Below are 26,547 nucleotides of genomic sequence, written 5' to 3'. Positions count from 1 at the left end.
GTTTAGCAATCAAAAAATTCCTCAGAGTCTCGCCCTTTGGATGCCCAACATCCACCAATACATTTTCTTTATATTTATACTTAAAAAATACAAAATGCATGTATCTTTCTTACAACTGAAAAATCACTCATTTCTTACACTTTAAGAGACAACCTGAAGTCTATTATTAGTTACAGTTTCCAGATTTAAGTCCAATGGTGATATCCATTCTCCTACTTGGGTTGTTCTTCTGTCTTGATGTTCTTCAGTCTGTGGACTAACTATAAGGTTACCTGCCACCATCACACCATAAATAAATTAGTGGGGTAAGGGAAAAGGAAAGAAATAGAAAGTCAAAATTTTAAATATATAAATGACACAGCAAGGAATGAGATGTAGAGGCTACAGACCTTATTTCAGAAACTGATTATGAGGCCATAGTTATTTCAACTGTGAATCTTCAAGAGATAAGTTTGTTTTAGCACACTCTTAGAAAGCACCTGAGTTTCAGTCCAGGCCTTAAGCCTAGAATTTAGAGATTTAAGCATATTATCTTTTTTTTTTTTTTTGTGGAAGACCGGCCCTGCACTAACATCTGTTGCCAATCTTTCTCTTTTTTTTTCTTTTTTCTCCCCAAAGCCCCAGTATGTAGTTGTGTATCATAGTTGTAGAGTTGTAGCTCTTCTATGTGGGATGCCGCCTCAGCATGGCCTGATGAGCAGTGAGTAGGTCCGCGCCCAGGATCTGAACCAGTGAACCCTGGGCCGCCAGAGCAGAACATGTGAACTTAACTGCTGCACTGCCAGGCTCACCCCATCTTCTTTCTGTAAGCGGTGTACTGCCATTAAAAGTGGTCACCTACCTCATAGTTTTTTATGCTGCTTTTACTGTTCTCCAGGAGCCGCAACCAGTTTTCTCAAAGCCTTGCCTTCAGCAGGCACTTAAAGAGAGGATCACATGATTTTTCTCTTTTAATCTCTTATGTAGTGAATAACATTAATTTTCAGATGTTAAACCAATCTTACATTCCTGAAATAACTCCAACTGGTATGATGCATTATCCTTTTTATATATCACTGGACTTGGTTTGCTAATATTTGTTTGCATCTCTCTAGATGATGAAAATTGGCCTATTTTCCTTTCTCCCATTATCTTTGTCAATAGTTGGTATTCAATATAATGCTACATCATAAAATGAGTTGAGGAGTGTTTCCTCTTTTTTCTGTGTTTTTAAATAGTTTCCGAAAAATTGGAATTTTTTGTTTTCTGAATATTTGGTAAAAATTGCTGATAAAATTTTCTGTATCTGAGGTTTTACTTGTGGGAAGATTTTAAACTATTGTTTCAATTACCTCACTTGTATGGGACTCTCCAGGTTTTCTGTTTATTTTTGAGCAAGTATCGGTAAGTTATATTTTTCTAGGAATTTGTCCATTTCTTCCAAGTTTTCAAATTTATTGGCATAAAATTGTTCATTATTCTCCTTACCTGTTTAATGTCTTCAACATCTGTAAGTGATGCCTCCTTTTTTATTCTGATATTATTTGAGAGCTCTCTCTCATTTTTAATTTTGACTAGTCTCACTAGAGTTTGGTTAATTTAATTAAACTTTTCAAGGTGCGAACTTTTGGCTGTGCTGATCTTCTCTATTACATGTTTATTTAATATTTTACCTCTTTATTATCTTATTCCTTCTACTTTCTTTGGATCTATTTTATTTTCTTTGTCAAACATCTTAATATAAACATTTAAGTCTTTAAGTTTACCTCCAATTATATATTCTAGTTGCATTTCACAGGTTTTGATAAAAGAATTTTTTGCAGAGAAAGATTCGCCCTGAGCTAACATCTGTTGCCAATCTTCCTGTTTTTTTTTTCTCCCCAAAGCCCCAGTGCATGGTTGTATATATTCTACTTGTAAGTCCTTCTAGTTCTTCTATGTGAGCTGCTGCCACAGCACGGCAACTGACAGACAAGTGGTGTGGTTCCGTGACCGCGAAATGAACCTGGGCTGCTGAAGTGGTGAGAGTGCTGAACTTTAACCACTAGACCATCAGGGCTGGCTCTAAAATATTTTTATTATTATTTTCTTCTAAATACTTCTTAGTTTCCTTTATAGTTTCCTCTTGGATTTTGAATTATTTAGAGGTGATATCCAAATGTGTCTGTGTGTTGTGTATGTGTGTACACTTATCTTGTTAGTGATATTCAGCTTAATATCATTATGGTGAACTATGAACACAGAGAATGTGTTCTGATTGATCTCAATCCTGTGAAATTTTGCTTTGTTCACTGATTAATCTATTCAAAATGTTTATTCAGTGTCTACTATGTGCCAGGCACTGTTAAAGGCACTGAGAATTCAGCAACGAATAAAACAGATCAAAATCCTCATTGTTTCTATTGGGTGAAGCAGACAATACACAAATGAGATTATTATTAAGTAAAACATAAGAATGTGTCAGTGATGGAGTGCTAAGAGAAAAATACAATAGGGAAAGAGATTTTAAAATGTCTTTTAAACTTTTTATTTTGGATAGAATGGTCAGCTCAGGCCTCACTTCAGGTGACATGTGAGAAAAGACCTAAAGGAATTGAAAGCAGAGTTGTGCAAAATTCTAGGGAAAGAACAATTTCAGTGGCTCTGAGGCAAACATGTTCCTGCTTGTTCAAGGAACATTGAGGAGGTCATTGTAGTGAGAGCAGAGGGAGTGAGGGGAAAATAGAAGTGATTAGAGAGATAATGGAGGACTAGATCAAGTTGGTCCTAGTAGTAAGCAGAATAATGCCCCCCCACCCCAAAGATGCCTACTTCCTAATCCCTAGAACCAGTGAATATATTACCTTATATGGCAAAGGGGAATTAAGGTTGCAGAAGGAATTAAGGTCACTCTTCAGCTGACCTGGAGGTGAGGAGATTATCCTGGATTATCCAAGTGGGCCCACTTTTTAAATGTAAGAAGAAGGCAGGAGAGAGGGAGTCAGAGAGACGGCAGTGTGAGAAAGACTTGGCCAGATGTTGATGGCTTTGAAGATGGAGGAAGGGGGCCATGAGCCAAGGAAAATAGGTGGACTCTAGAAGCTGGAGAAGGTAAGGAAATGGCTTTTCCAGAATGGAACACCGCCCTGCTGCCATCTGTGCCCAGTGAGACTCATTTTGGACTTTTGACCTCAAAACTATAAGATAACAAATTTGTGTTGCTTTATGCAAATTAGATTTGTGGTAATTTGTTACCGCAGTAATAGAAATCTAACACAAGCCATGTAGTTTGTAGATAGGACTTTTACTTTCACCCTGTGTGAGATGGGAAGCCACTGGAAGGCCTTGGGCAAAGGAGTGACCTGATCTGACCTAATAGGATCATGCTGGATGCTGTGTTGAGAATAGACTGTAGAAGGATTCCTTCCTTCATCCAACTTTTGGCTTGACTTTTTTATATTTTATTGAGAGCTCATCAATTCATTTAAGATTTAAAAAAATATAATTTCATTTTTTTTTTATGAGGAAGATTAGCCCTGAGCTAATATCTGCTGCCAATTTCCCTCTTTTTGCTGGGGAAGATTGGCCCTGGGGTAACATCCATGCCTCTCTTCCTCTACTTTATGTGGGACGCCTGCCACAGCGTGGCTTGATAAGCGGTGTGTAGGTCCACACCCAGGATCTGAACCTGCGAACCCCGAGCCGCCGAAGTAAAGCATGCGATCCTAACCACTATGCCACAGGGCTGGCCCCAATTTCACATTATTTGTAAGTCAAGGTCTCTAATCTGTTTTGTTGTCAGAAATGAAAGTCTGAACTACGCTTTAAACTGTGAAAAACTCATCAGAATTTGAAAAAACTGAGATAACTGATTGCCAATACCCTAATATATAAAATCAAATGACAGAGGTTGAAGCAGATTAGTTTAGATTAATGAATACTAGTAAAGAGACTTTGAAGAATATTTGAAAATTATCTTCCTTATGAGAAAGAAAATACAAAAGATTTTCAGGTGACATAAAATGCTTCTTGTGCTACTGCTGTTTTCAAGTTCTAAAAAACATAGCGGTCTACACTGTACTTTTGGTGTTTTTTGGAATAGTTACATTTAGATCTATTCTGAAACTGTTCATTCTTTTTTCTTCTTTTTTGCTGAGGAAGATTTGCTCTGAGCTAACATCTATTGCCAATCTTCCTCTGTTTTGTACGTGAGCCCCTGCCACAGCATGGCCGCCGATAGATGAGTGGTGTAGGTCCATGCCTGGGAACCAAACCTGGGCCACTAGAGTAGAGTGCCCTGAACTTAACCACTAGGCAACCAGGCCTAGACCCTGAAGCTGTTAATTTTTAACAAATAAAATGTTACAGGTCTCAAAAAAAACAAAAAACACCATAGTGGTACCATTTAAAATTTGCCATTAGAATGCATTCAGTAGCACTTTGTCACAATGGGCCCTCTCAGAGAGGCACTTTGCCTAAAAATAAATGTATTCATAATAAAAGGATTTCAAGGAAAAGAGCCAGCTTTTCCCAAAATGGATGAAGATGTTGCAAAACTTTGCTTCAGCGATATTCACAATGGTGGTAGGGACTAGGCTATGCCGAGGGGGATGGTGATGCTGTTAACTTTGTGTAAATCCTATCTAGCAAGAGTTACCAGAGGAGTGGGCAGGAACAGATATAAGAAAACTAAGCTGTCAATATATCTAGGTTTTTGTGTGTGTATGTGTGTGTGTGTAAGATCAGCCCTGAGCTAACATCTATTGCCAATCCTCCTCCTTTTTTTTTCCCTTTTCCTCCCCAAAGCCCCAGTAGATAGTTGTATGTCATAGTTGCACATTCTGCTAGTTGCTGTATGTGGGACGCCACCTCAGCATGGCTGGAGAAGCAGTGTGTCGGTGCGCGACCAGGATCGGAACCCAGGCCGCCAGCAGCGGAGCGCCTGCACTTAACCGCTTAAGCCATGGGGTGGGCCCCTCAATATATCTAGGTTATAAACTGACCCAAAATTTGAGAAGGATGTTAAAATACTAAATGGTCTATTTATGTCTTATGCAATAAACACTTACCGGCTTGTTAATTACTCTAACAATTCCACTATTATCTTCTCCACCCCTTTATTGTTATTTTACAGCATTAATTGCCTCTTAATAAAAGGGAAGGGGAAAGAATTCCTCTCAAATTTTACTTCTAAAAGGACCAACCTCTACTCTAGACTATATATGGTTTTAAGCAGCTAGACTATACATGGTTTTAAGCAGCTGGGTTAAAATAGTTACGGAATGAGTTACTGGCTCAAAGAAAGATCAAAAAGGAATTTTCTAACTTTAAAAATGATGTTCTTGGGGCCAGCGCGGTGGTGCAAGCGGTTAAGGGCACGCTCCACTGCGGCGGCCTGGGGTTCACAGGTTCAGATCCCGGGCGTGCACCAATGCACCATTTGTCGAGCCATGCTGCTGTGGCGTCCCATATAAAGTAGAGGAAGATGGGTACGGATGTTAGCTCAGGGCCTGTCTTCCTCAGAAAAAAGAGGAGGATTGGTATCAGATGTTAGCTCAGGGCTGATCTTTCTCACCAAAAAAAAAAAAAAAAAAAATGATGTTCTTATGGGGCTGGCCCTGTGGCGTAGCGGTTAAGTGAGTGCGCTCCGCAGCTGGTGGCCTGGGGTTCGGATCTTGGGCGCGCACCGAGGCACTGCTTGTCAGGCCATGCTGTGGTGGCGTCCCACATAAAGTGGAGGAAGATGGGCACAGATGTTAGTTCAGGGCCAATCTTCCTCAGCAAAAAGAGGAGGACTGGCATGGATGTTAGCTCAGGGCTGACCTTCCACACACACACAAAAAAATGATGTTCTTATAAAACATTCCATAGACAAACAGCCTCAAAAACTTAAATGCAATTAGCTGTTAATTATATATATGAATGCAGAGGAATAGGTGGTATTTATAATTTCAAATCTCATTAAAAATGATTTATATTTAGCTTGGAAAAGCCTTATAATTCTCTCCATCATTTTTCTTTCTTAATTCTTTTTCTCCTGAGCAAATGATAAAATTAATTTTCCATTCTTGAATGCAGAGTAACTGTGGAAAGAGATGATCTAGCATTTTGATGGGTGGTGGACAGACGCTGGTCTAGGATTAAGATTTGAATTTGAATAATCCATATTTAGATATTTAGAAGTTGACTGTATTCCCATGTCATCAATATTTTTGAGCCATGATTATTATTACACTATAGCAGAGTCTCACCAGGGGTCCTTGTCCCAGTCATTCCCCTCTTCAGTTCTTCCTTGGTCAGACAGACCAACTCTAGCTCCCCTAGCGGTGGGGGTGGGGCCAACCTCATCCCAATTTTACAGCTACTCATGTGGGGGTGGGGTGTAAGTGGTGGTGGGCAGAATGGTAATGCGGGGAGGTGGGATAAATGTTGGGGAGGCAACTGCAGCGTTCCCCACAGCCAGCTTTAAGACACTATGGCTAATATAAATTTCTTTAGATGTTGGTCTACAGAGAGATGAAAGAAAAAGACTTTGTGATGTGGTAGAAAAAACTATAGGGTGAATGTCAGAAGACCTTGGTTCCAGTTCTGCCCACTGTTTTTTTCAATCCCTGAGCTGTCCCTTGATCTTTTTCAGACTTGGTATCTTACTATGTGAATAACGTGAATATGTGAATAACACTTGCCTTACCGACCCCCTGGGGTTGCTGTGAAGATCAAATCAGATAATATATGTGGAAGCACTTTGAAATTTATAAAGTGTTATACAAACGTAAGATGTTGTCTGTTGCTTTAGCACTCAGAATACTTAAGAGATTTAAAGAAATCCTACTGTGGTCATAAGGCAGATTAAGATAAAAGAGCTGGTGAAACTCATCATTACTAATAAAAAAATTTACTCAAAATATATGCCAGTGGTATTATCTGCGTGAATTAAACAGCACATTTTTTCTTTGTTTCCTGAGCGATTTTCCTTTTGGAAGTCTCTGTATACAGCACTTGGAGTTCCCAGTACTCCAGATCTGCTTCCTTAGAGTCCACCATCTACCATCTGCCCCCGTGCTCCTGGGCAGCCAGATTGCCTCCTGAAATCTGATCGCCCCCGCTCTCCCTTCAGAAGCCACACTTCTTTTTCTATTACAAGGGCTGCTCCACTGAACTGTGCACACTCCGTTCTCTTTATAACTCACCAGCCCCTCTTGGGGAAGGCAGAAGTACACTATGGTGACATAGGCAGAAGAGCTCTCTTTCTCTGCTGACTCACGACAGTGCAGATACATTCCATATACAATCGGAAGTTATTTAAGGATGGCCATCAAATCTTATACTTTATGTTTAACTTTCAGCCCAGTGCCTTACACAGTGTAGATACTCAGTAATTTTTTGCTGAATTGATGTGATAAGAAGTATATCAGGTAACTTGCTTTATCAGGGCTTTTCAGGGCTAGATTATTAGGTTATTTATTTAATTAAAGAATAAATATTCTATCTCTCTATTTAAATCTGAGATTACAGCGAAGCAAAGTCCTGCTCTGAGTAGTACCTGCCACTTGACAGCTTTGTATGACTTACTCTTATGCCCTGCTTAGGACTGGTTAGAATGCAGGAATTTGTACAGGACAAGGCAAGGAATTGAATTGGATGAAGGAAAAAAATCTAGTCCTTGCCCTGGAGTTTAAAAGAAAGAGAATGAGCCCAGTGATGAGATCATATATGACATTTTAAACTTCTATTATTAATATCAAAGACTTTATACTGTCATATCATTCTTTTCTTGCCATTAGAGATCTGGTAAGGGATTCTAGCAAATTGGAAATAGCGAGCAAAGTTGAGGCATCTCTGATCCATAATCAAACTACGTCTTCTCAAAGTATTCTTAAAGGTGATTGGCATTTCTTAGTGTCTTCTGTTTTTTCTTTCCTTGAAATTTTAACATCGACATTTTCAAAAAGGAAAAACTGCATCCATAAGTCCACCATCTTGATGCTATTTTCATATATTTTCCAATCTTTGTCCAAATGTATAGACGTTTTACATATATGCCTTTCTCCTGCGCAGACTATTTTCATTCGAGTTGCCCTGGGAAGATTGTATCTGCCAGATAGAGGCTCAGAATTTCTGAATGGCCCCAAGAATCCTCGTCTATCCTGCTGTAGAAATTGACCAGAATGGTCTGACATTCTCTGGACAGGTATGTCCTAAATTTAGAAGGCTCGGGTTGGAAACTGAAGCAGAAAGTGACTATGGGCAGCAAGAAACCAGAGACCTCAATGGAAAAAAATGAAGATTAGGTTTTATAAGGAGAGATGTAGGTAGATATTCAAGTAAAATCATTTCAGATGCCACGAAGGTCTCTCTTCCTACCCAACCAAAACAAACAAGAAACAAAAAATAAAAACCCAACCAAAATAACAACCATCACAATAAAATCACCTCCTCACTAGTTAAAAAATACTTGAAATTAGTTTAAGAAAGCTTAAACATTTAAAACAGAAACTTTTAAACACTAGAAGTTGACACAAGTTTTACTAAAGAAGCAAGAGAATAAGCAGTCTCTTTGATAGGAATGGAGAGTGAGGAGCACGGCGCGCCCCTACGCTCTTTTCAAGGAAGAAAGAGTTGTCAGAAAGAAGAAAGAAAGAAAGAAAGAAAGAAAAGCTATAGAATAGAACAAACCTCATCGATTCTCAATTTTGCCAGAGTCAGGTTCTTTCAGATTATTTAGATTACAGAAGAGAGGATTGAAAGTGAAATGGCCAAATAGAAACCATCTGAAAACTGCAACAGAAAGGAACCTTGCTGGTTTGCACGAAGGCTGTGGAAGAGTCCCTCCTAGCGCTCGGTGGCGATCAAGGCTGACACCACCTGTCCGGGGAGCGTTCAGGGCAGGGAGGCGCCCGGCCTGCGCCGAGGCGGCCGTCCGCCCGGCTTCCCGGCGCCCGCGCGGCCGTGCGGGGGGCGGGCGGGCGGCACCGCGCACAGGTGGCCAGGGCCGCGCCAGCTGCGCGCCGCGCTCGCTCCGCGGGTGGGCCGCCAGGCGTCGCGCTGGAGCCGCGGTTGCCCGGGAGACCGAGAGGGGCGAGGGGGCGGCGCGGAGCCGATCGGAGCCGGGCTGCTGCCCGAGGAGCTGGGCGAGAGTTGCGGGGAGTGCTCCCCGGGCGGCGCGCGGGGCCGGCGGGGCCTGGGGCAGCGCGAGTTGTCCGCGGCGCTGCGGGGCGAGCCCGGGACGCGCCTGGTGGCCGCTCAGCCTCCGCAGAGCGGGGCGACGCGGGAGCCGCACTTGCCTGGTCTGCGCGTCCGACGGTCCCAGCCCCGGCGGGCGGACCGCGGCCGGGCGGCGGGGCTGCGAGGACCGGGCTGCCCGAGAGCGCCGAGAGCCCGGCCCGCGCCTCCGCTGCCGCGACGAGGAGCCGGGCGGGCGGCGGGCGCGCTCCCTGCGGCCCCGGGATGACTTCTCGGGGCTCCCCTCTGGCGCCCCTGCTGCTCCTCTCTCTGCACGGTGAGTAGCCCGAACCCTCCCTCCCCCCGGGGCCAGGCTGGGCCGGCGGGCCCGGGGAGACGCGGTCTGGGCACCGCACACAGCCTTCTCGCCGGTGTCGCGTTTTGGAAGCCCAACTTTCTCCGGGGCCGTGTTCGTTGCTGTGGTCGGGGCCCGTCCGCCCGCCCGCCCGCTGCGGCTGCTCCGCTGGCGCCTCCTTCCCCGGCGCCCGCACGGCTCAGGTGCTCCCTGATCCAGAGGTGACTACACCCGCTGCTCGGGTGCCGCCGACCCTGAACCTGACTTTGACCCCGCTCTGCGCCTTTTTAGATAATGAACTCCCGTGCTTCCTGGGTCCAGTGAGAAACAGTTTTTAGAATCAATTTCCGTTACCAGGCGGCTCTAGGAAAACTAGAGATGCCTTTAAAATAATTTAGAAAACTTTAAATTGTAGCTTTACCATAACCTTTAACAAGCATATACAGGTTTGACTGAAAATGTGACCTTTAAAAAAAAAATAACTATACCGTGTGCTACACTATATTCGAAAACAAGAATTTATTTTTTTATACTCCAGCTTCTTCTCCCAAGGTTTTAAATTGACTTACAAAAATACGTAGAATATAACAATATTAGAACAAAAGGAATAAACGTGTGTTTAATTGTCTTAATGGTTTAAAAAAACCTATTTAAATTTCATTTTCTACTCTAATCTTTCTTACATTTAATTTTCTGTGAATAGCCATCATATTTAAACTCTGATTTTCATCTTATACGGTGCACTTTTCTTTCATAAGTGCACTGTCCTGTGGAATAAAGTTCTCTGCCCCATTTAATTGATTGTTGAGATTTACTGAGATTATTCTGAAGGGTTTTATTTCAAAAGCAGGTTCAATGATTTATGGAATATTGTGGTTAAGCTTGTTCTTTCTGGAGATATCAGTATGTTTGCCGTAGTTTTATGGCCTTATTTGAATTGATAATGTACCTATAGATAAAGTACTTATAGTAACCTATTTGGCTGACTTAAATTGTACAAATTCATTTAGTAGGGGAGAAAGGAATACAAAACCCTTGTATACCTTTTCCATAGAAGCCAGTGAAGGAAATCATCAAAATTACAGCTAACTTTCCTGGAGTCCAATAGGTATATTTTAAGTGATGTGTAGATAATAATTAAATGATGTCTCCATGTGCTTCTAAATTAATTTTGACTGGTTACTGGTTTGAGAGGGCCAACATTTTTCTCTGTCCTGCTTCCTTCAGGTGTGAAATAAGATAGAACAAATGAGCTACTTTTGCAATACCTTGGACATAACTGAAAATTTATAAATTTTACTATAAGAACAGCTGAAATTTTTGGTAAAAAAAAATCTGTTGTTAACCTTTGTATATTACAATAAATGCCACTCTCTTTTTGTAAATAGCGTTTGTGTATTTGTTTTTGAATTATTAGGCAGTACTTTTAGAGAGTTAATGTAGTTCCCAGAAGCAGCCTTACAAGGTCATCTGATTTGTTCTTTTCCTTCAGCAGAACTATTCCTAAGCTATCCTAGGATGTTTTTAAAGACTTCCAAGGACATTTCAGCCTTCATGATAATCTCTTCTGTAGAGGCCCTTTTCACCTTCAGAAATGAACAAATGTGTTCATTTGTTCAACAAATATTTACTGAGCTACCATTCTGCATTTGGGTGTCTGGTGGGATGGGATGGTGGTGGAAGACAAATGAGCAAGAGTTTGTGCACAGCCCTTAAGGAGTTTGCAGTTTTAAAACAGGCTGGAAGCATGCACAAATGATTTATGATACAAGGACTATATGATGAGTGCCATTTATTAATGATGATATCTAAGAAGACTTCCTGGAAGAGTTTACTTTTGATCTGGACTTGGAATGAGTAGGATTTGAACTGGCTGAGATGGGAGTGGTTGGGGTTTCCTAGCCAAAGGAAGAGCCTGGACAAAGGATATGAAGTGGAAAGTGCAGGGGCATACTCTTGAAAGGCCAAACCTCTAGCTGCTAGAGCAGGAGATGTGTGCAAAGGAGAAAGGACTAAAAAGGTCGTAAAAGGATAGTAGAGAGCCCTGAATGCTGAGTTTGGGATTTATTCAGTAGGCCATGGAAAGGCCACTGATACTCAGTTTTCTTAAGATGAGGTAGGGAAGAGGGTGAACAGTTATTGAGTGCCTACTTGTGCCTAGCATAAGAATCTGCAGGAGAATACCATGTCCTGACTGAGTTACATTCTCAAACCAGTCAACAGCAGAGTTGGTTTGAATGAATTAGGGCCCATCCCTAGGATTTGCAGTGTGGAATGATGGGGGAAGGGCTGGATATCTGAACAAAGTTGTTTTTGTTATGAAGGGGGAGAAGGGAAATGGATGCTAGATAGATAACCCTTGTAGCAGGAGCCACTACAATGGGAGAATGCACCAAAGGTAGAAAGAGAGAGTCTCTTCAATTTTTGAAAGAAAATGCGTGTCAAGAAATTTCTGTTTTTATTTTTGTTTAAATCTCTTCAAAGGGAATTCAAAGGGAATTTGAATGGAAAAATTGACTTTTATATAGTTCTACCAATGGGTTAAATATATCTAAAGTATTTCTTGTACTATTTGTGATTCCTTGAAATAGCAGATAACTTGCCAGAATCTGAGAAAATGTATCAAAAGAAAGAAAAGACCACATAAAATGAAATGAAAATGAAAAGAATTATGAGCCTCAATGTTAGCATTATGAAAAATTTATTGTAAACTTCAATTTATTAACTCTAACTTTAATTATGTAGCTGTTTTGTAAGGATTCACTTTTTAGTAAAAAGTCTGTAATTTGACCTACTGGAAAGGTGTCAGCCACTGGATGAAAATTTCAGAGAAATTAAGCTTAGTACACTGTATATTCAACAGGAACTATTCAGGAAGCAGTTTAAATATTAAATCACCAACTGCTTCTAAAATGTTATGCTTAGAACTGTTGTCAGACCCAAGGTAATGATGTAATGGGTAAAGACTTTTCCCCCCAGTAACAGTATGTGGCCCATTTTCAAATGTATTTTCCCACTTTGATAGTGGAAGCATTTATAATGAAAAGTCTCGTTTGAAGCTTCATCCTTAAGCCATGTGATTTAGTGTCGAGCAAGGTGATGTGCTGGTACACAAGATTCTTCACTTGCGGTGAGTTATACAGAACAAGGCACTGGAAGTACTAGCTGAGTTGGGAGAGAGTTGGGCAAATTGTGGAGTTCCCACTAAAATTCTCGTTTATAACTAGTTTATTTAGAAGAGGGATTCTGAATCTATTGTTATCCACATGAATGATACCAATTTATTCCTATATTTTAGGCAGTTTGAGGTAGGATTGCTGGGTTTCTGGTAGTCCAGTCACCTCACGTCCCCTCCTCTATTGGACGAGGACTGCCTGGCACTCAAACATCTCACCCTGGCATTTTGCAGGCAGCCCTCAGACCATCTGGAGGCTCTGAAATCCTCCCATGATCATACTTTGAGAGTAACTGGTTTCAGAGAGGTTGTCATTTCTTGGGTGGTGTTCAAAACACCATCTGATTTGAGCTGAATTTGGTCTTAAAAGTGAAAAGTTAATTAGTTAACTTGTTAGTTAACCCGATCTTACTAAACTGTGGAAGGATTGTTTTCTTTCTTGTTAAAGTTTGGGTAACTGATTTTCTCTGTACTTCGTTTCCTACCACCTAAGAAAGAGACTATAGTAGTAGTTTGCATTTGTGATGGTTTTAAAATATAGAAATGTGAAGTCAGTCACAGAGAGAAAATCGGTTTCCTAATTTCATGAATGATAGACTCAGCCATTGATCTGATACCAGGTCATCCTTACCGTTACCAGATACTACATAGGTGCTGTATGGTGTCGCTCTGCCTCACTTATGTATTACAGGAAGATCACATTTTAAAAATTATCACTAACATTTTTGTGTTTATGGAATAGGATTAAACCAATACAAATTTGACAGTGTGAACAAAAAGTCTATTCAATAATAAATCCCAGAAATCTACTTACTGGTTTCTCTTCATTTAGCATTTTGGTCTTGAGCGGGTGAACATACTGACAGGGTTAGATGCACACTTTTATGTGGAGAAGCATTGCCGGGAAAGAAGTCGAGATGCCAGAAGCACTGAGTTCAGGAAATTCTTGTACCACATAGAGTTCTTTGGAAGAATCTTCAGAGAATTAGGTTAACATCAGTGGCAATGAGTGATAGTGGATCAGGATTTAGGGTTGGGATAGATGGTTAAAGTATAATAGGTTTGTAAGATTGGAAATTCAGTGCTGTTTTTTTCACCAAGAGTCACAACTATGTAATAACACAGTGTGACATTGTGAGTGTAACTCTAAAGTAATGGGGCCACTTCTAGGCCCAGTCTAAAAAGACTCATTAATCCAATATTTAAAAAATTAAAAAGAAATTTAAATTTTTACCAAAGTCTGTTGAAGATCACACGAGTGGAAACGTAAACAAACTTAGAGAACCCTTTTACCCACAGTCTGCCTGTTCACAGCAGTTACTCATGTAAAATCTCTGTTCTCTCACTCCTGTATTCTCAGTAATGTTGATTCCTTTCTGTCCTCTTTCCTGCTCATCCTCTCCTTCCATTTTAGAGGATGTTATGTTCTGCTAGTAGCATCAGTTTCTAAGGTAAATAAATCTAGTTATTCATGGCTCTTCCCAATGATTTAGTTCTGCCTATTTTGAGGGTTCATATAAAAACCCTGGGGCCAAGCAGGCAGACCCAGAAATCACCTTAAAAGCTGGGCATTTGGTGGGGGTATGTGAGAATGTAGACATAGTTCTATGCTAATATTTTCCCTTTGTTCCATGAAGTTTATGATATAATTCTGTGTGTGTGTGTGTATGTATGTATGTATGTGTATTTTCTCTAAAAGACTATTCTACCATGCCTGGTACATAGTGAGTACATGGTAGATAATTGTGAACAAATGAGTGAGTGGTTACTAATATAAGTGGTAATCCTGTGTACTTAGAGTAACTGAAAAGAATGTTTTTTTCTCTTTTAAAGAAAAAGAGAATTTTTGTTAAAATTTTCTTCAGTGATTTGGTGTGACTGTGTCCGCATCAATTCATCTGTAAACTTTAGTATATGTTTTGTGGAACAGAGGTGATAGAGATCTATTTTCACAGTCTTTTCAAATTCTATGACTTTTGAAGTTTGTTTAAAAATGCAGTACTTACAGATCTTTCAAAATTGATTCATAGCTTATCTTTAATCATAAAACTTTGAAGTTATCCATTTTTGAGATTTTTTTCCTAAGGAATTTATGAAGGTTTTGCTCTGTGCAATAAAGAATGATCTTGGACTTTTGGGAATTCATTTAGAACCCTGAAGATTCCCATTTCCATGTCTAGTATTCTTAGTCCCAAGGGCCTGTATGTTAGAACTAGTCTCCCGAGAACAGAGCTAATTAAAATAACACCCCGTGTAGTCTAAGCTCAACGTGCCTCTCTCCACATCATGTGCGTAACGTACTGGAGATGCTTTTTTAGAAATAGGAGCATTAACTAAATCAGTCCCACGTGGAGGCGTTGTAATTTCCTCAGTGGGGATTGTCAGGTGCCTTCCCCTCTCCTTCCCTTCCCTTTTCCTGAAATCTGCATATTTCCAGCCATAGTTTCTTCCAGCTATGATTCATTCCCTTGTGGACCATCCTCTCGGTTGGCCATGATGTTTATATTTCTCAAAATATCAACAGTCTTCTACTAATTATAGCCACATCCTCGACCATGTGCTCAACGATGCCCTAAGTAACATCAAACATTGATCGTAATACTTAATCTTTGTTTCTTTGGACCAGGTCTCGTCCCTACCAGTTATACAACTTCTGTCAGCCCCTTTTTTTGCAAGATCATTTGCCAGAACACAAAATACGTGGCAAAAAGAGAAACTGAAGTGTAGTCAACATCACTTGTTGCAGAACATGTTCAAATCAGGCTGGCGTTTTAGGCTTTCCTTGGTGAAGAAAGCTTGTAGTGCAGTTCACTTATGCATATCGCCATGTGTAAATATAGATTATTCTACCAGCACCTGTTGGCCAAGACTTAAGACAGTATGCAGAACTTGTGAAGAATGTGTTAACAGTGTAGTGCAGATTCTTTTGGCCTTAAAGATTCCTGGCACCTTAAAGATTATTGAGGGTCACGAAGAGCTTTTGTTTATGTGGATATGTCTATCGGTATTTACCATATTAGAAATTAAAAATGAGAAAGTTTGAGTTTAGAAGAGTCGTGCTGTTTTACATTTTTGGAAATCTCTTTAATGTCTGGCTCATTAGAAGACAGCTGGATTTCCTTGTCTGCTTCTGCATTCAATTTATTTTGATGTGTTGTCTTGATTTGGTTGAAACATATGAGGAATATCTGGCCTCACACAGATATGTAGTTGGAAGAGGAAGGAGTATTTTGATAGCATTTTCAAATAATTTTGCATATTCTTTGATATTCCATCAAAACTCAGTTAAGAGTTTCTTAAAGATTGGTTGCAATGCAGAGTCAGAAACCACATCAATAAACATTTCTGACTCTGTTATATTAAAATCCCTTGGTTTATCTTGCAAATTGAATGGATCTTTTATTCATGCATGATTTTTTGGTAACATTATACGTTGATAATTTGGAAAATATTGGTTCACTGATGCAGATCTTACAAATGTTCACATATATCAAAGTATATAATATAAAAAAAATCACATTTGTTAATATCACCATTGATGTCATCAGAACAGTCTTTAAGTATTGAGAAGCTGTTCAAGTCATGACGGCAGATACAAGTTTTCCAAAATTTTAATATTTCCTCCAAATTTATCATGGGCAACAAATAGCTGTCAGTCATTTCCCTTGAAGTGGTAGTCTTATTTTGTTTGGTTTTGAGAACATGTCTACCAGTTACCTAAGTCTGAATAACTGTAGTGTGTCTGTGCGTTGTTCTTTCAAGTAAAAATGCTGATCCGTGAAAAAAGCCGCCAGTACATTCAGCTTTGAGCTCAGTTGCACTGTGCTTTTCCTCGGGACAACCATTTTGCTTTGGTATGCAGCATAAGTGACTTCTGTTGCTTTACTACCCATTTTGTCACACAGAATATTATAAAAGGTCAATATTTAGTAAAATGACTGTTATTGTTTCATCAAAGACATTCTTTGGTGGAACTGGGTTTTCTTTTTTGACTGTGAGTGCGTGACAGTGAAGACTACAATGACTGAGTATAGTTGAGTGCCAGTGCCTTGACTTGTGTTAAGGCACCAATAGTTTCACCCACCACTGCTGCTGCACCATTCGTGCAAATGTCAACACAGGCAGAAAGGCAAATAGCATTTTACCGTTATTAAGAAAGTACGTTTTACCTCACAGATTTTCTGAAAAGGTCTGGGAGACCCTCATGTGTCCGTGGACTATACTTGAAACTCTGGTGTACTTAATGGAATATTAGATTCTTTGTTTTTGAAAACTGTTTTAGAAACAAATAACCACGTAATTATTCCATACTATGTGGGATGGCATGAAATGGAGTATGCATGTATTATTTAAAAATAAATAACAAACTCATTTAAAATTCTCTATTTTTGTATTATACTTTTTTTAAAATTACAAAAGTAATGTATCCTAGGCGTAAAAATTCAAACAATGCAGAAGTGTTTAACTGACTCCTACCTCACCTCCATGCACCGAATTCTCTGGTTTTGCTGTACATTGTTCCAGACCTTTTTCTAATCATAAACAAAGCCTGCGTGTACATGTATTTTTTTTTTCTTTTATGAGGGTCTTTGTGGATCTCACAGAGGACCAGTCATTTAAATTTTTTGGAGCTTTTGTTTAACCTTTTTTCCATAAATTCTAGGATCATAGTTCTGTTGTTTGATTGCATTTAGTAGGAAAGTAATCATAGCCACTAGGTAGAAAATGTGTGTACTTTATATGTGTCTAACAATCACTGTGCCACCAGATTATTTTTCATGAGTTTAAGTCAATGTTATTGAAGTATAATTTGACTTTGATAAGATGCTCCTATTTTCAATATAACATTATATGAGTTTTGGTAAATTTATGCAACTGTGTAAGCATGACCACAGTCAAGATGTAGAAATTTGCATCACCAAAAAGTTACCCCATGCACCTTTGCAGTTAACTCCCCCACCCTTGGACCCAGTCAAATGTTGATTTATTTCTGTAACTATACATTAATTTTGACTATTCTAAAATTTTACCTAAATGGAATCATACTATTTGTACTTGAAAAGTAAAGACTTCATGCTTTTTATTAAAATGGTCCATGTTTATTTTAAGTAAAGGCAAACAGTATAAAGCAGGAGAAAATAATATTTCAACATTTCATTCTAAACTGCAGCACCCAGATTTATCCATTTTAACATTTGACGATTGTGATTTATTTCTTGATAAATCTAGATAGATTACTATCACTTAGAATTGTTTTAGTGCTTACTTTATTCTCTGAATTCATTTATGTTTTCACTGTTGGCCTGTTTCCATCCAAATTGAAGGAGAATTTGTCTAACTTTGATATTGAGTGAAAATGTCTTTCCTAGAATTTTTTAGAAATTGCTGCATATTTTCTGGCATTGATTGTTACTGTGGTGAAGTCTGAGATCAGTCTAGATTTAATTTTTCTCTCTTGAGAGTGATTGACTTTTTGTACCTGGATGTCAAAAGTCTTCCTGTATCTTTATAGTTCAATAGGTTAACCGTAATTTTTCTTGATGTGTTTGTTTTTATCAGGTTTTCTCTGTGAGATATTATACCTTTTCAGTCTACCTAGTCATGCCTTCCTACATTTTCCTGTATTCCTTCTTCCATTTTCCTGTATTATATTTCTGAAAATTTTATGCTTCATATCTTGTATTTGTTATCAGAGACACTATCTGTGTATTAAGTCATTTTTGTCTCCTCTAGTGTTCTTTTTTAAAAATTTTTATTGAATTTATTTAAATTAGAAAACCCAATTCACCTATTTTTCTCATGTATTTTTTTTAAAAAAATGCCATAAATATTGTTCTACAACTTATTTTTAAAACATAACAATTTAATATGGGCATCTTGCCACATCTGTTACATGGATCTACCTCATTCTTTTTAATGACTGTTGAGTATTTCATAGCATGTATATACCATAATTTATTTAGCTTTTTCCCCACGTTGGACATTCATGTTGTTTCTGATTTTTTGGTATTAATGGTGCTGGAGTGAACATCTTTGTACATGTAACCTATAAATTTGTGTAGGTATTTCTGCAGTCTAGCTTGCCCAAAGTAGAATTATTTGGATTTACACATTTAGCATTTTGGCAGAGACAGTAGCATCATGTAGACTTCGTATGGTCAGACATCTTGGGTTTGAATTCCTGACTTGTCATTTATTTGCTCTCTGACTTTGGGAATATTTTAATGTCCCAAGCTTGAGTTTGATTATCTTGTAGAGTGGAGGTGGCCTTCTCAGTGTGTTGAGAAGTACTAAATTAAATAAAATGATACATGTCTAAAGTGTCTAGCATAGTGCCTGGTATATAGAAAATGCTTGGTTTGTGGCAGTTATTGTTACAAGGATTGATCAGCCCCAATTTGAGTCAGGAGGTAAGAGTTGTCTCCGTGGGGGGGGGGGGGAGTACCAATGGATGTGTGACCTGGGACACATCATACAATTCTCTGGCCTGCTTTCGTTTGCAAAATAAGGGAGTTGGATTAGGTAATCTCCTGTTCTTTTCCAGCTCTGTAATCTCATGATTCTTTGACTTGGCTTCCAAGTATTGAGAATATTGACAATAAAATAAACTGGAGCTAATGGATGGCTGGTTTTAACATACTTATACAACTTTTCCTAAAATAGTTACTTGACTTTCCTCTTCTCCCATCAATATGAGACTGTTGTAGCAAGAGTATAAAAAGTGGTTTCAAATATAAAGAATCTTACTTTAAAATTTTTTTTAAGTTGATTTCTTTTCACTTTGCCTCAAGCTCTTTATTCTCTTAAATCCTTTGTATCACAGACAGATCTTGTATGTGTCGGGAGAGGGTCAGTGGTAAGCAGGCTATGAATATGACAGAAATCTTCTTTTTACCACAGTCACTGTATTCTGGCCCTTAGTATGCTGGGTTACATGATGAATATAGACATTTTTGTAGCGCTATCATTGACTGAAAACGAAAAACCTGTGAGCTTTTGAAAAACAGCAAGTTTGAGTCAGAGAGGTGGTGATGCTTGAACAGAAGGCTTTGGAGGGTGTGGTTTAGGGTGTGTCTTCCTTCTGACTCTAGGTTTTGTGTCATTGATGGTGTTTCCCAGCTGTGGTTTTTGTATTTTCATGAAAGAAGATATTTTTATATAAAGCCAGGTGGTCTCCAAAAGCGACAGATTTAGTCACATTGGCAGAACTTTCAAAATAATTCTGCGATTCATAAACTCACTGCCTACTGTGTTGTCTTGGTAAGTATAGTTTGTTTTCAGAGCATTAAATTTTTCCTGAAACTAAACCACACTAGTTGAGAAGGTTTGTACTCCCAAGTAGTTTTAGAAAACTTAAGCACAATTCGTTTTCATGAAAATATTTTCTGAAATTGTGACTTTTCATTTTTCCTAAGTCATGATTTCAGTGGCCTCAGAATTGTTTTTAGTTGCCCTTTGATCAACCTGTATTTCCAGTTTCCGTCTTAACATTTGCACTTCTTTGGACAAATTAATTGTGCTCTTTCCCCCTCCCTCCCCGGTTCCTTCGAATTCAGGGGATTGAGTTGTCTCCCTCATTAATAAGAAAGTGTAATGTTGCGAGCCACAGGGAGCTGGACCAGTAAGGTCTCTTAGAGCCCTTTAATTCTATAATGTCCTTGATCTGAGGAGGCCGCTCAGCAAATCTCTTCACAATTTCCACGACCAAGCCATCTGCTTGCATTAAAATAGATCAGATCTGCTTACTCCTTCAGTGTCTAACAAATATTCTGTAAACTGATGATGATGAAGACCATGAAAGCGAAAATAATTTGCGATCTTGAGCACGTCCCCTGAAATCTCAGCTCAGATTCTCTTTAAATAGGGTAGGTTGGCTGCCAGCTCTCTCTTTGGCTTGAATAAACGGGTGGTGGACCCTTTCCTCACTCCTTTGATTGCAGTTATTCCAAGTGTGGCAAGTGAACTAATTCAGCTTTTCCACGTTTAGATTAAACTTCCCAAAACCGTTACTTACCCTTCTACTTCATATATGCTAGCTGATTAGGTAAACCCACACATGTATTGATCTGATTTTGTATATGGCAGTTTGCATAAATGGTCTATATATATTTAAATCTCGGGCAGACTGATTTTGTGTCTGGCTCAAGCTTCTAATACTGTGCAGACTGTGTAGACTGTGCAGACTGTGTAGCCTGTGCAGACTGTGTAGACTGTGGCAGCATCATGCTGTACAAGTGTATGACCCCATGGCCTGTTCCCACGCAAAAATAGTTTATTTTTTTCACATCTGAAAACCACGGAATCTTTAAAATATTTCTTCTGAGTGTTCTTCGTACTATCCTTTCTCTCCTCATCACCTCTGTTAATTTATGTTGTTATTTCAAGTTTACATTATTTCAGCAGTTTTCTGCTGATCTTTACTTCACCTTTCTTCTCTTTGACTCGTCCTTGACTCTCTGCCTGGTTGCTTTCTGTCCAACACTGTTTTCCTTGTGTTCCTCTCTTCCTTCAACAAACATAACAACAGAAAACTCCAAAAATCTTAAAGGATAAATGCCAGTTTTTAGGGTATCATTCAGTGTCCTGTGTGGCTTTCCTCTCTTCCCCACCCAACCCAACATGTTTCCACTGCCCCTCTGTTCACATCTTCCTCTTCAACTTTGCCCCATGTGCTCTGGTCCCATCTTCCTCTTCAACTTTGCTTCTCATTTTTCCCATCCTCTTCTGGTTGGTCTGAAATAGCTTGCCTCCTTCTCTTGATGTCCCTACTACCTATCCTCCCAGGCCCAGCACAAGCCTGTTTCCTCTGAGACTGACGGTCTACGTGCTGGCCTGACTGCTCTGTAAGAGATCTTTTCCTCTTCTGGTTTCCTAAGCACTGACTGTGCTGCTCCTTTGGTTGCACCTCCAAACTGCCATGCCTTGTCCTCTTTCTAGCAAGTTCCACAGGGTGAGCACCCGTGCAGTGCACCTGGCAGGTGCTTAATTTATTGAGTGAATGGATAAATTTTAGATTTTGCTTTTCAGCAGCCTTTTATCTTGTATTAGGGAACAGACAATCCAATTCTCTCATTTTTCAGGCAAAAAGTTGAAATTCTATACATGAAATTGAGATATTCATGTGAATTTTAAAGTTTTTTTTACTAAGGCACAGACATTTCTCATTCTCAAAAAATGATAAAAAAACAGATTCTTTTACGCTGTGGATTGAACTTGCATTTCACTTGTGCTCCAGTTTTGAACAGGTTAATACAGTTTCTCCGCCTTTTCCTTTATGTGAACTGAGTTTACCATAGCTTCCCATTATCTTCTGACATGTTCCTGCTGCCTTTCTCTATTTTATACTTTATTTGTTCCACTGATGGAGTACTGACTTATATATAGTCAATTTCTTCTTTGATTATGGTATATTTCAAAGTTGCTATATATCTATTAGAAAAGATAATAGTGATAGGGACTAAATTTTTAAAAGGATGTAATATACACAAAAACAGTGTAGCAATATTGAGTACTACTTAATGAATTATCATAGGTGAATATGCTTGTGCAACCATCATCTAGATCCAAAGGCAGAGCATTGCCAACATGCAATAGCCCCCCAATGACCCTCTCAATCACCCTACCGTTCCCTGCTCCCCAAAGGTAACCACTTTTTGACTTCTAAGACTAGAAATTAGTTTGCCTGTTTTTTAAATTTATACAAATAGAGTCATCCATATTCATTATGCATTCTTTTATGTCTGGCTTTTAATATTCAGCATTGTTTATGTGGTTTATCCACGTTGTTAGGTGTAGCTATAATTTCTTCACCTTCATTACAGTGCAGCACTTCATCGTATGCAGACACCATGATATTGATTTATCCGTTCTACTATGATAGACATTTGGGTTTTTTCTAGTTTGGGCCTATAATGAATAATGCTGCTGTGAACATTCTATGAACAACATACGTGTCTTTTGATGCATATCTGAGTACATTTCTTTTGGGTGTACACCTAAGAAACAAATTGCATATATTCAGCTTTAATAGGTTCTGCCATTTTTCCAAAGTGGTTGTGCTGATCTTTATGCCCGCTAGCAGTGTATGGGGCTTCCATTTCCTCTACATCCTTGTGAACACCAGGTATTGACAATTTATTTTGTTTTAGCCATTCTGGTGGGTGAGCAATGGGATCTCATCGTGTGTCATGTTTGTAGACATTTTGCACTTCCCTGATTTCTGATGAGATTGCTCATCTTTTGTCCTTTTTACTGGCTATTTATGTATCCTCTTTTATAAACTGTTCAAGTCTTTTGCCAATTTTTTTAAACAGCTTTACTGAGAAATAATTCATGTATCATATAATTCACCCATTTAAAGTATACAATTCAATGGTTTTTGGTAGATTACATTATTAATTTTGAAGAATTGTGGTAAAATATAACATAAAATTAGCCATTTTAACCATTTTTAAGTGTACAATTCAGTGACATTAAGAACATTCACAATGTTGTGCAACCGTCATCACATCTATTTCCAAAACTTTTTCATGACCTCAAACAGAAACTCCATAAACATTAAGGAATAACACCCCATTTCCCCTTCCCCAGACCCTGGTAACATCTGATCTATTTCTATGTTTATGAGGTTGCTTAGTCAAAGTCCCTCGTGTAGGTGGCATCATACAATAGTTGTCCTTTTGTGACTGGCTTATTTCACTTAGCATAATGTTTTCAGGATTTATCCATGTTCTAGAATGTTTCAGAACTTCGTTCCTTTTTATGGCTGAATAATATTTCATTGTATGTATATACTATATTTTGTTTATTCATTTATCTGTTCATGAACCCTTGGGTTTTTGCCAGTTTTTAACATTAGAGAGTCTGTGTGTCTCTTTTTCCCCCTGATTTGTATGAGTTTTAAAAATGTTTGTTGGAATACTGGCGCTGTGTTGGTTATAAGTGTTGCAAAATGTTCTTTTACTCTGTGATTTCACTTTTCACTTGCTTATTTTCGTATATTTTAAAGAACAGTTCTTAGTTTTAATTGGTTCAGTTTTAGCATTTTTTCCTTTTTGACTAGCACTTTTTGTGTCTTGGCTGAGAATTCTTTGCCTAGCCCAATGTTATGAAGATATTCTCTGTTATTTTCCAGAAGCTGTACTGTTTACCTTTTATATTTTGACCCACAGCCCACCTGGAATTGCTTTTCTGTATGTGTGATGAGAGTTGGGAGTCAAGGACTAAAACTTAGTTTTTGAGGTGGTTTTACCCATTTGCATTTATGTCCAGTCTTTTTGGTTAGATAAGTTCTTCGATGTGGTCTTACTCTTCATTTTGCCTCCAGGGTCTAGTACAGTGCTTGCACATGGTAAGTGATCAATAAATGCTTATTAACAATGGTCAGGGCGTAAAGACTCATTTCCCAAAAGACATATAGGGACCCAAATAAAATGCTGTGAAGTCTGACTTTATTCTTAAGTAGTATTCATTTCCTCTTTTTTTTTTTTGCCGGGTAAGATTCGCCCTAAGCTAATGTCTGTTGCCAATCGTCCTCCTTTTTTCATCTTTCCCCTGCCACAAAGCCCCAGTACATAGTTGTGTATAGCTGTAAGTTCTTATAGTTCTTCTGTGTGAGCCGCCGCCACATGGGCTACTGACAGATGGGTGGTTTGGTTCTGCTCCTGGGAACCGGACCTGGGCCGATGAAGTGGAGCACGCCAAACATTAACCACTAGGCCTTCAAGGCTGCCTCTCATTTCCTCTTTTTTTGGTCTGTTATCTCCCTCTTCCTCCTCTGTTTCCACTGCTCTTTGTCACTGTTATCTCCTTCTCCTTCATTAATATCATCATCATCTGGAACTGAGGTTAAGTTCTAAATATCACAATCTTAATTTTACCATTGTATAGTATTTCCTTTAAAAATACTATATTTGTTATTAAAAAATAATTTTAGTTGTATAATAGCATTTTATATTATTGAGTACTTTGTACTTTATATTAGTTTCAGGTGTATAACATAATTCAATATTTGTACATATTGCAAAATGATCACCACAATAAGTCTAGTTAACATCCGTCACCATACATAGTGACATTTTTTTTCTTGTGATGAGAGCTTTCAAGATTTACCCTCTTAGCAACTTTCAAACATGCAATACAGTATTATTAACTGTAGTCACCGTGTGTATATTACATCCCCATGACTTACTTAATGACTGGAAGTTTGTACCTTTTGACCCCCTTCACCCGTTTCACCCACTTCCCACCCCCTACCTCTGGCAACTACCAATCTGTTCTTTGTATCTATGAGCTTGGTTTTTTGCTTTTCTTTTTTTTTTTTTGTTTTTGTTTTTTAGGTTCCTCATGTAAGAGAGGTGATATAGTGTTTGTCTTTCTCTGTCTGCCTAATTTCACCTAGCATAACGCCCTTGAGGTTTATCTATATTGTTGCAAATGGCAAGATTTCCTTCTTTTTTATAGCTGAATAAGATTCCATTGGGTATGTATACCACATTTTCTTTATCCATTCATCTATTGATGGGCACTTAGGTTGTTTCCATATCTTGGCTATTGTTAGTAATGCTGCAGTAAACATGGGGGTGCAGATATGTTTTTGAGTTAGTGTTTTCATTTTCTTTGGATAAATACCCGGAAGTGGAATTGGTGGATCAGTTGGTAGTTCTATTTTTAATTTTTTGAGGAACCTTTATACTGTTTTCCATAGTGGCTGTACCAGTTTACATTCCCACTGTTGGTGCACAAGGGTTCCCTTTTCTCCACATCTTCACCACTTACCTCGTTTTTTTGATAATAGCCATTCTAACAGGTGTGAGGGCATATCTCATTGTGGTTTTGATTTGAATTTCCCTGATGTTTAACGATGTTGAGCACCTTTTCATGTGCCTGTTGGCCATCTGTGTATTTTCTTTGGAAAAATGTCTATTCAGATCCTCTGCCCATTTATTAATTGGATTATTTGTTTTTTTGCTATTGAGCTATATGAATTCTTTATATATTTTGGATATTAACCCCTTATCAGATACATGATTTGAAAATATTTTGTCCCATTCAATAGGTTGCCTTTTCATTTTGTTGATGGCGTCCTTTGCTGTACAAAGGTTTTTCAGTTTGAGGTAGTCTCTCTTGTTTATTTTTGCTTTTGTTGCCTTTGCTGTTGGTCTCAAATCCAAAAAATCATCACTAAGACCAATGTCAAAGAGCTTACCACCTATATTTTCTTCTAGGAGTTTTATGGTTACAATAAAGTTTACATTCAAGTCTTTAATCCATTTTGAGTTAATTTTTGTGTATGGTTTAAGATAGTGGTCCAGTTTTATTCTTTTGCATGTGGCTGTCCAGTTTTCCCAACATCATTTATTGAAGAGACTGTCCTTTCCCCATTGTATATTCTTGGCTCCTTTGCATGAATTAATTGACCATATGTGTCTGGGTTTATTTCTGGGCTCTCTGTTCTATTCCATTGATCTATGTGTCTGTTTTTACAAGGAATTTTATTAACCTTTGGTCCAAAAATGGTTTTCAGAGAAGTCACAGAAATTTTCTGCAAAATTTAGCGTTGTATGCATTTGATATTTTTCTTTTTTCTCGGGAGAGTAGCTCAACTTTTTAAAGTATATTCTTTCATTTTCCAATAAACTGTTGAGGGACCTACTTTATGTATGCCACTGTATTTGGCACTGTGGGTTATACAGAGTATTCAGCATGGTGCCTGGTCTGAAGGAACTTAATACATGTGTAACTATAGTTAGAGTTGAAGCACAGTTACAATTTGGAGATTTATGTGAATCAGAAAAGAAGTGATTCTGGAACACTTGTCAGAATCATGTGAGGAAATAGAAGTGCAGGTAATGTAGTAGTTCAAGTGTCAGGTGGAAGAAGATAGAGCCAGATAGTT

General features: G+C 38.7%; 1 protein-coding gene across 2 annotated transcripts in view; it reads left to right on the top strand.

Moving 5' to 3' along the window:
• The first annotated feature begins 9,168 nt into the window (after window positions 1-9,168).
• Window positions 9,169-26,547, top strand: part of IGSF11 (immunoglobulin superfamily member 11) — a 114,377-nt gene continuing 96,998 nt past the window's right edge. For both annotated transcript variants that reach the window (XM_058555537.1, XM_058555536.1), the window contains exon 1: window positions 9,169-9,457. In XM_058555537.1, the coding sequence (XP_058411520.1) occupies window positions 9,406-9,457 (52 nt within the window). In that variant the 5' untranslated portion in view covers window positions 9,169-9,405. The remainder of the gene's footprint in view (window positions 9,458-26,547) is intronic.

Source organism: Diceros bicornis, chromosome 15, assembly GCF_020826845.1.
Source record: "Diceros bicornis minor isolate mBicDic1 chromosome 15, mDicBic1.mat.cur, whole genome shotgun sequence".
In the NCBI taxonomy this organism is placed as follows: Eukaryota; Metazoa; Chordata; class Mammalia; order Perissodactyla; family Rhinocerotidae; genus Diceros; species Diceros bicornis.
This window is presented reverse-complemented; position numbering and strand designations above follow the sequence as displayed.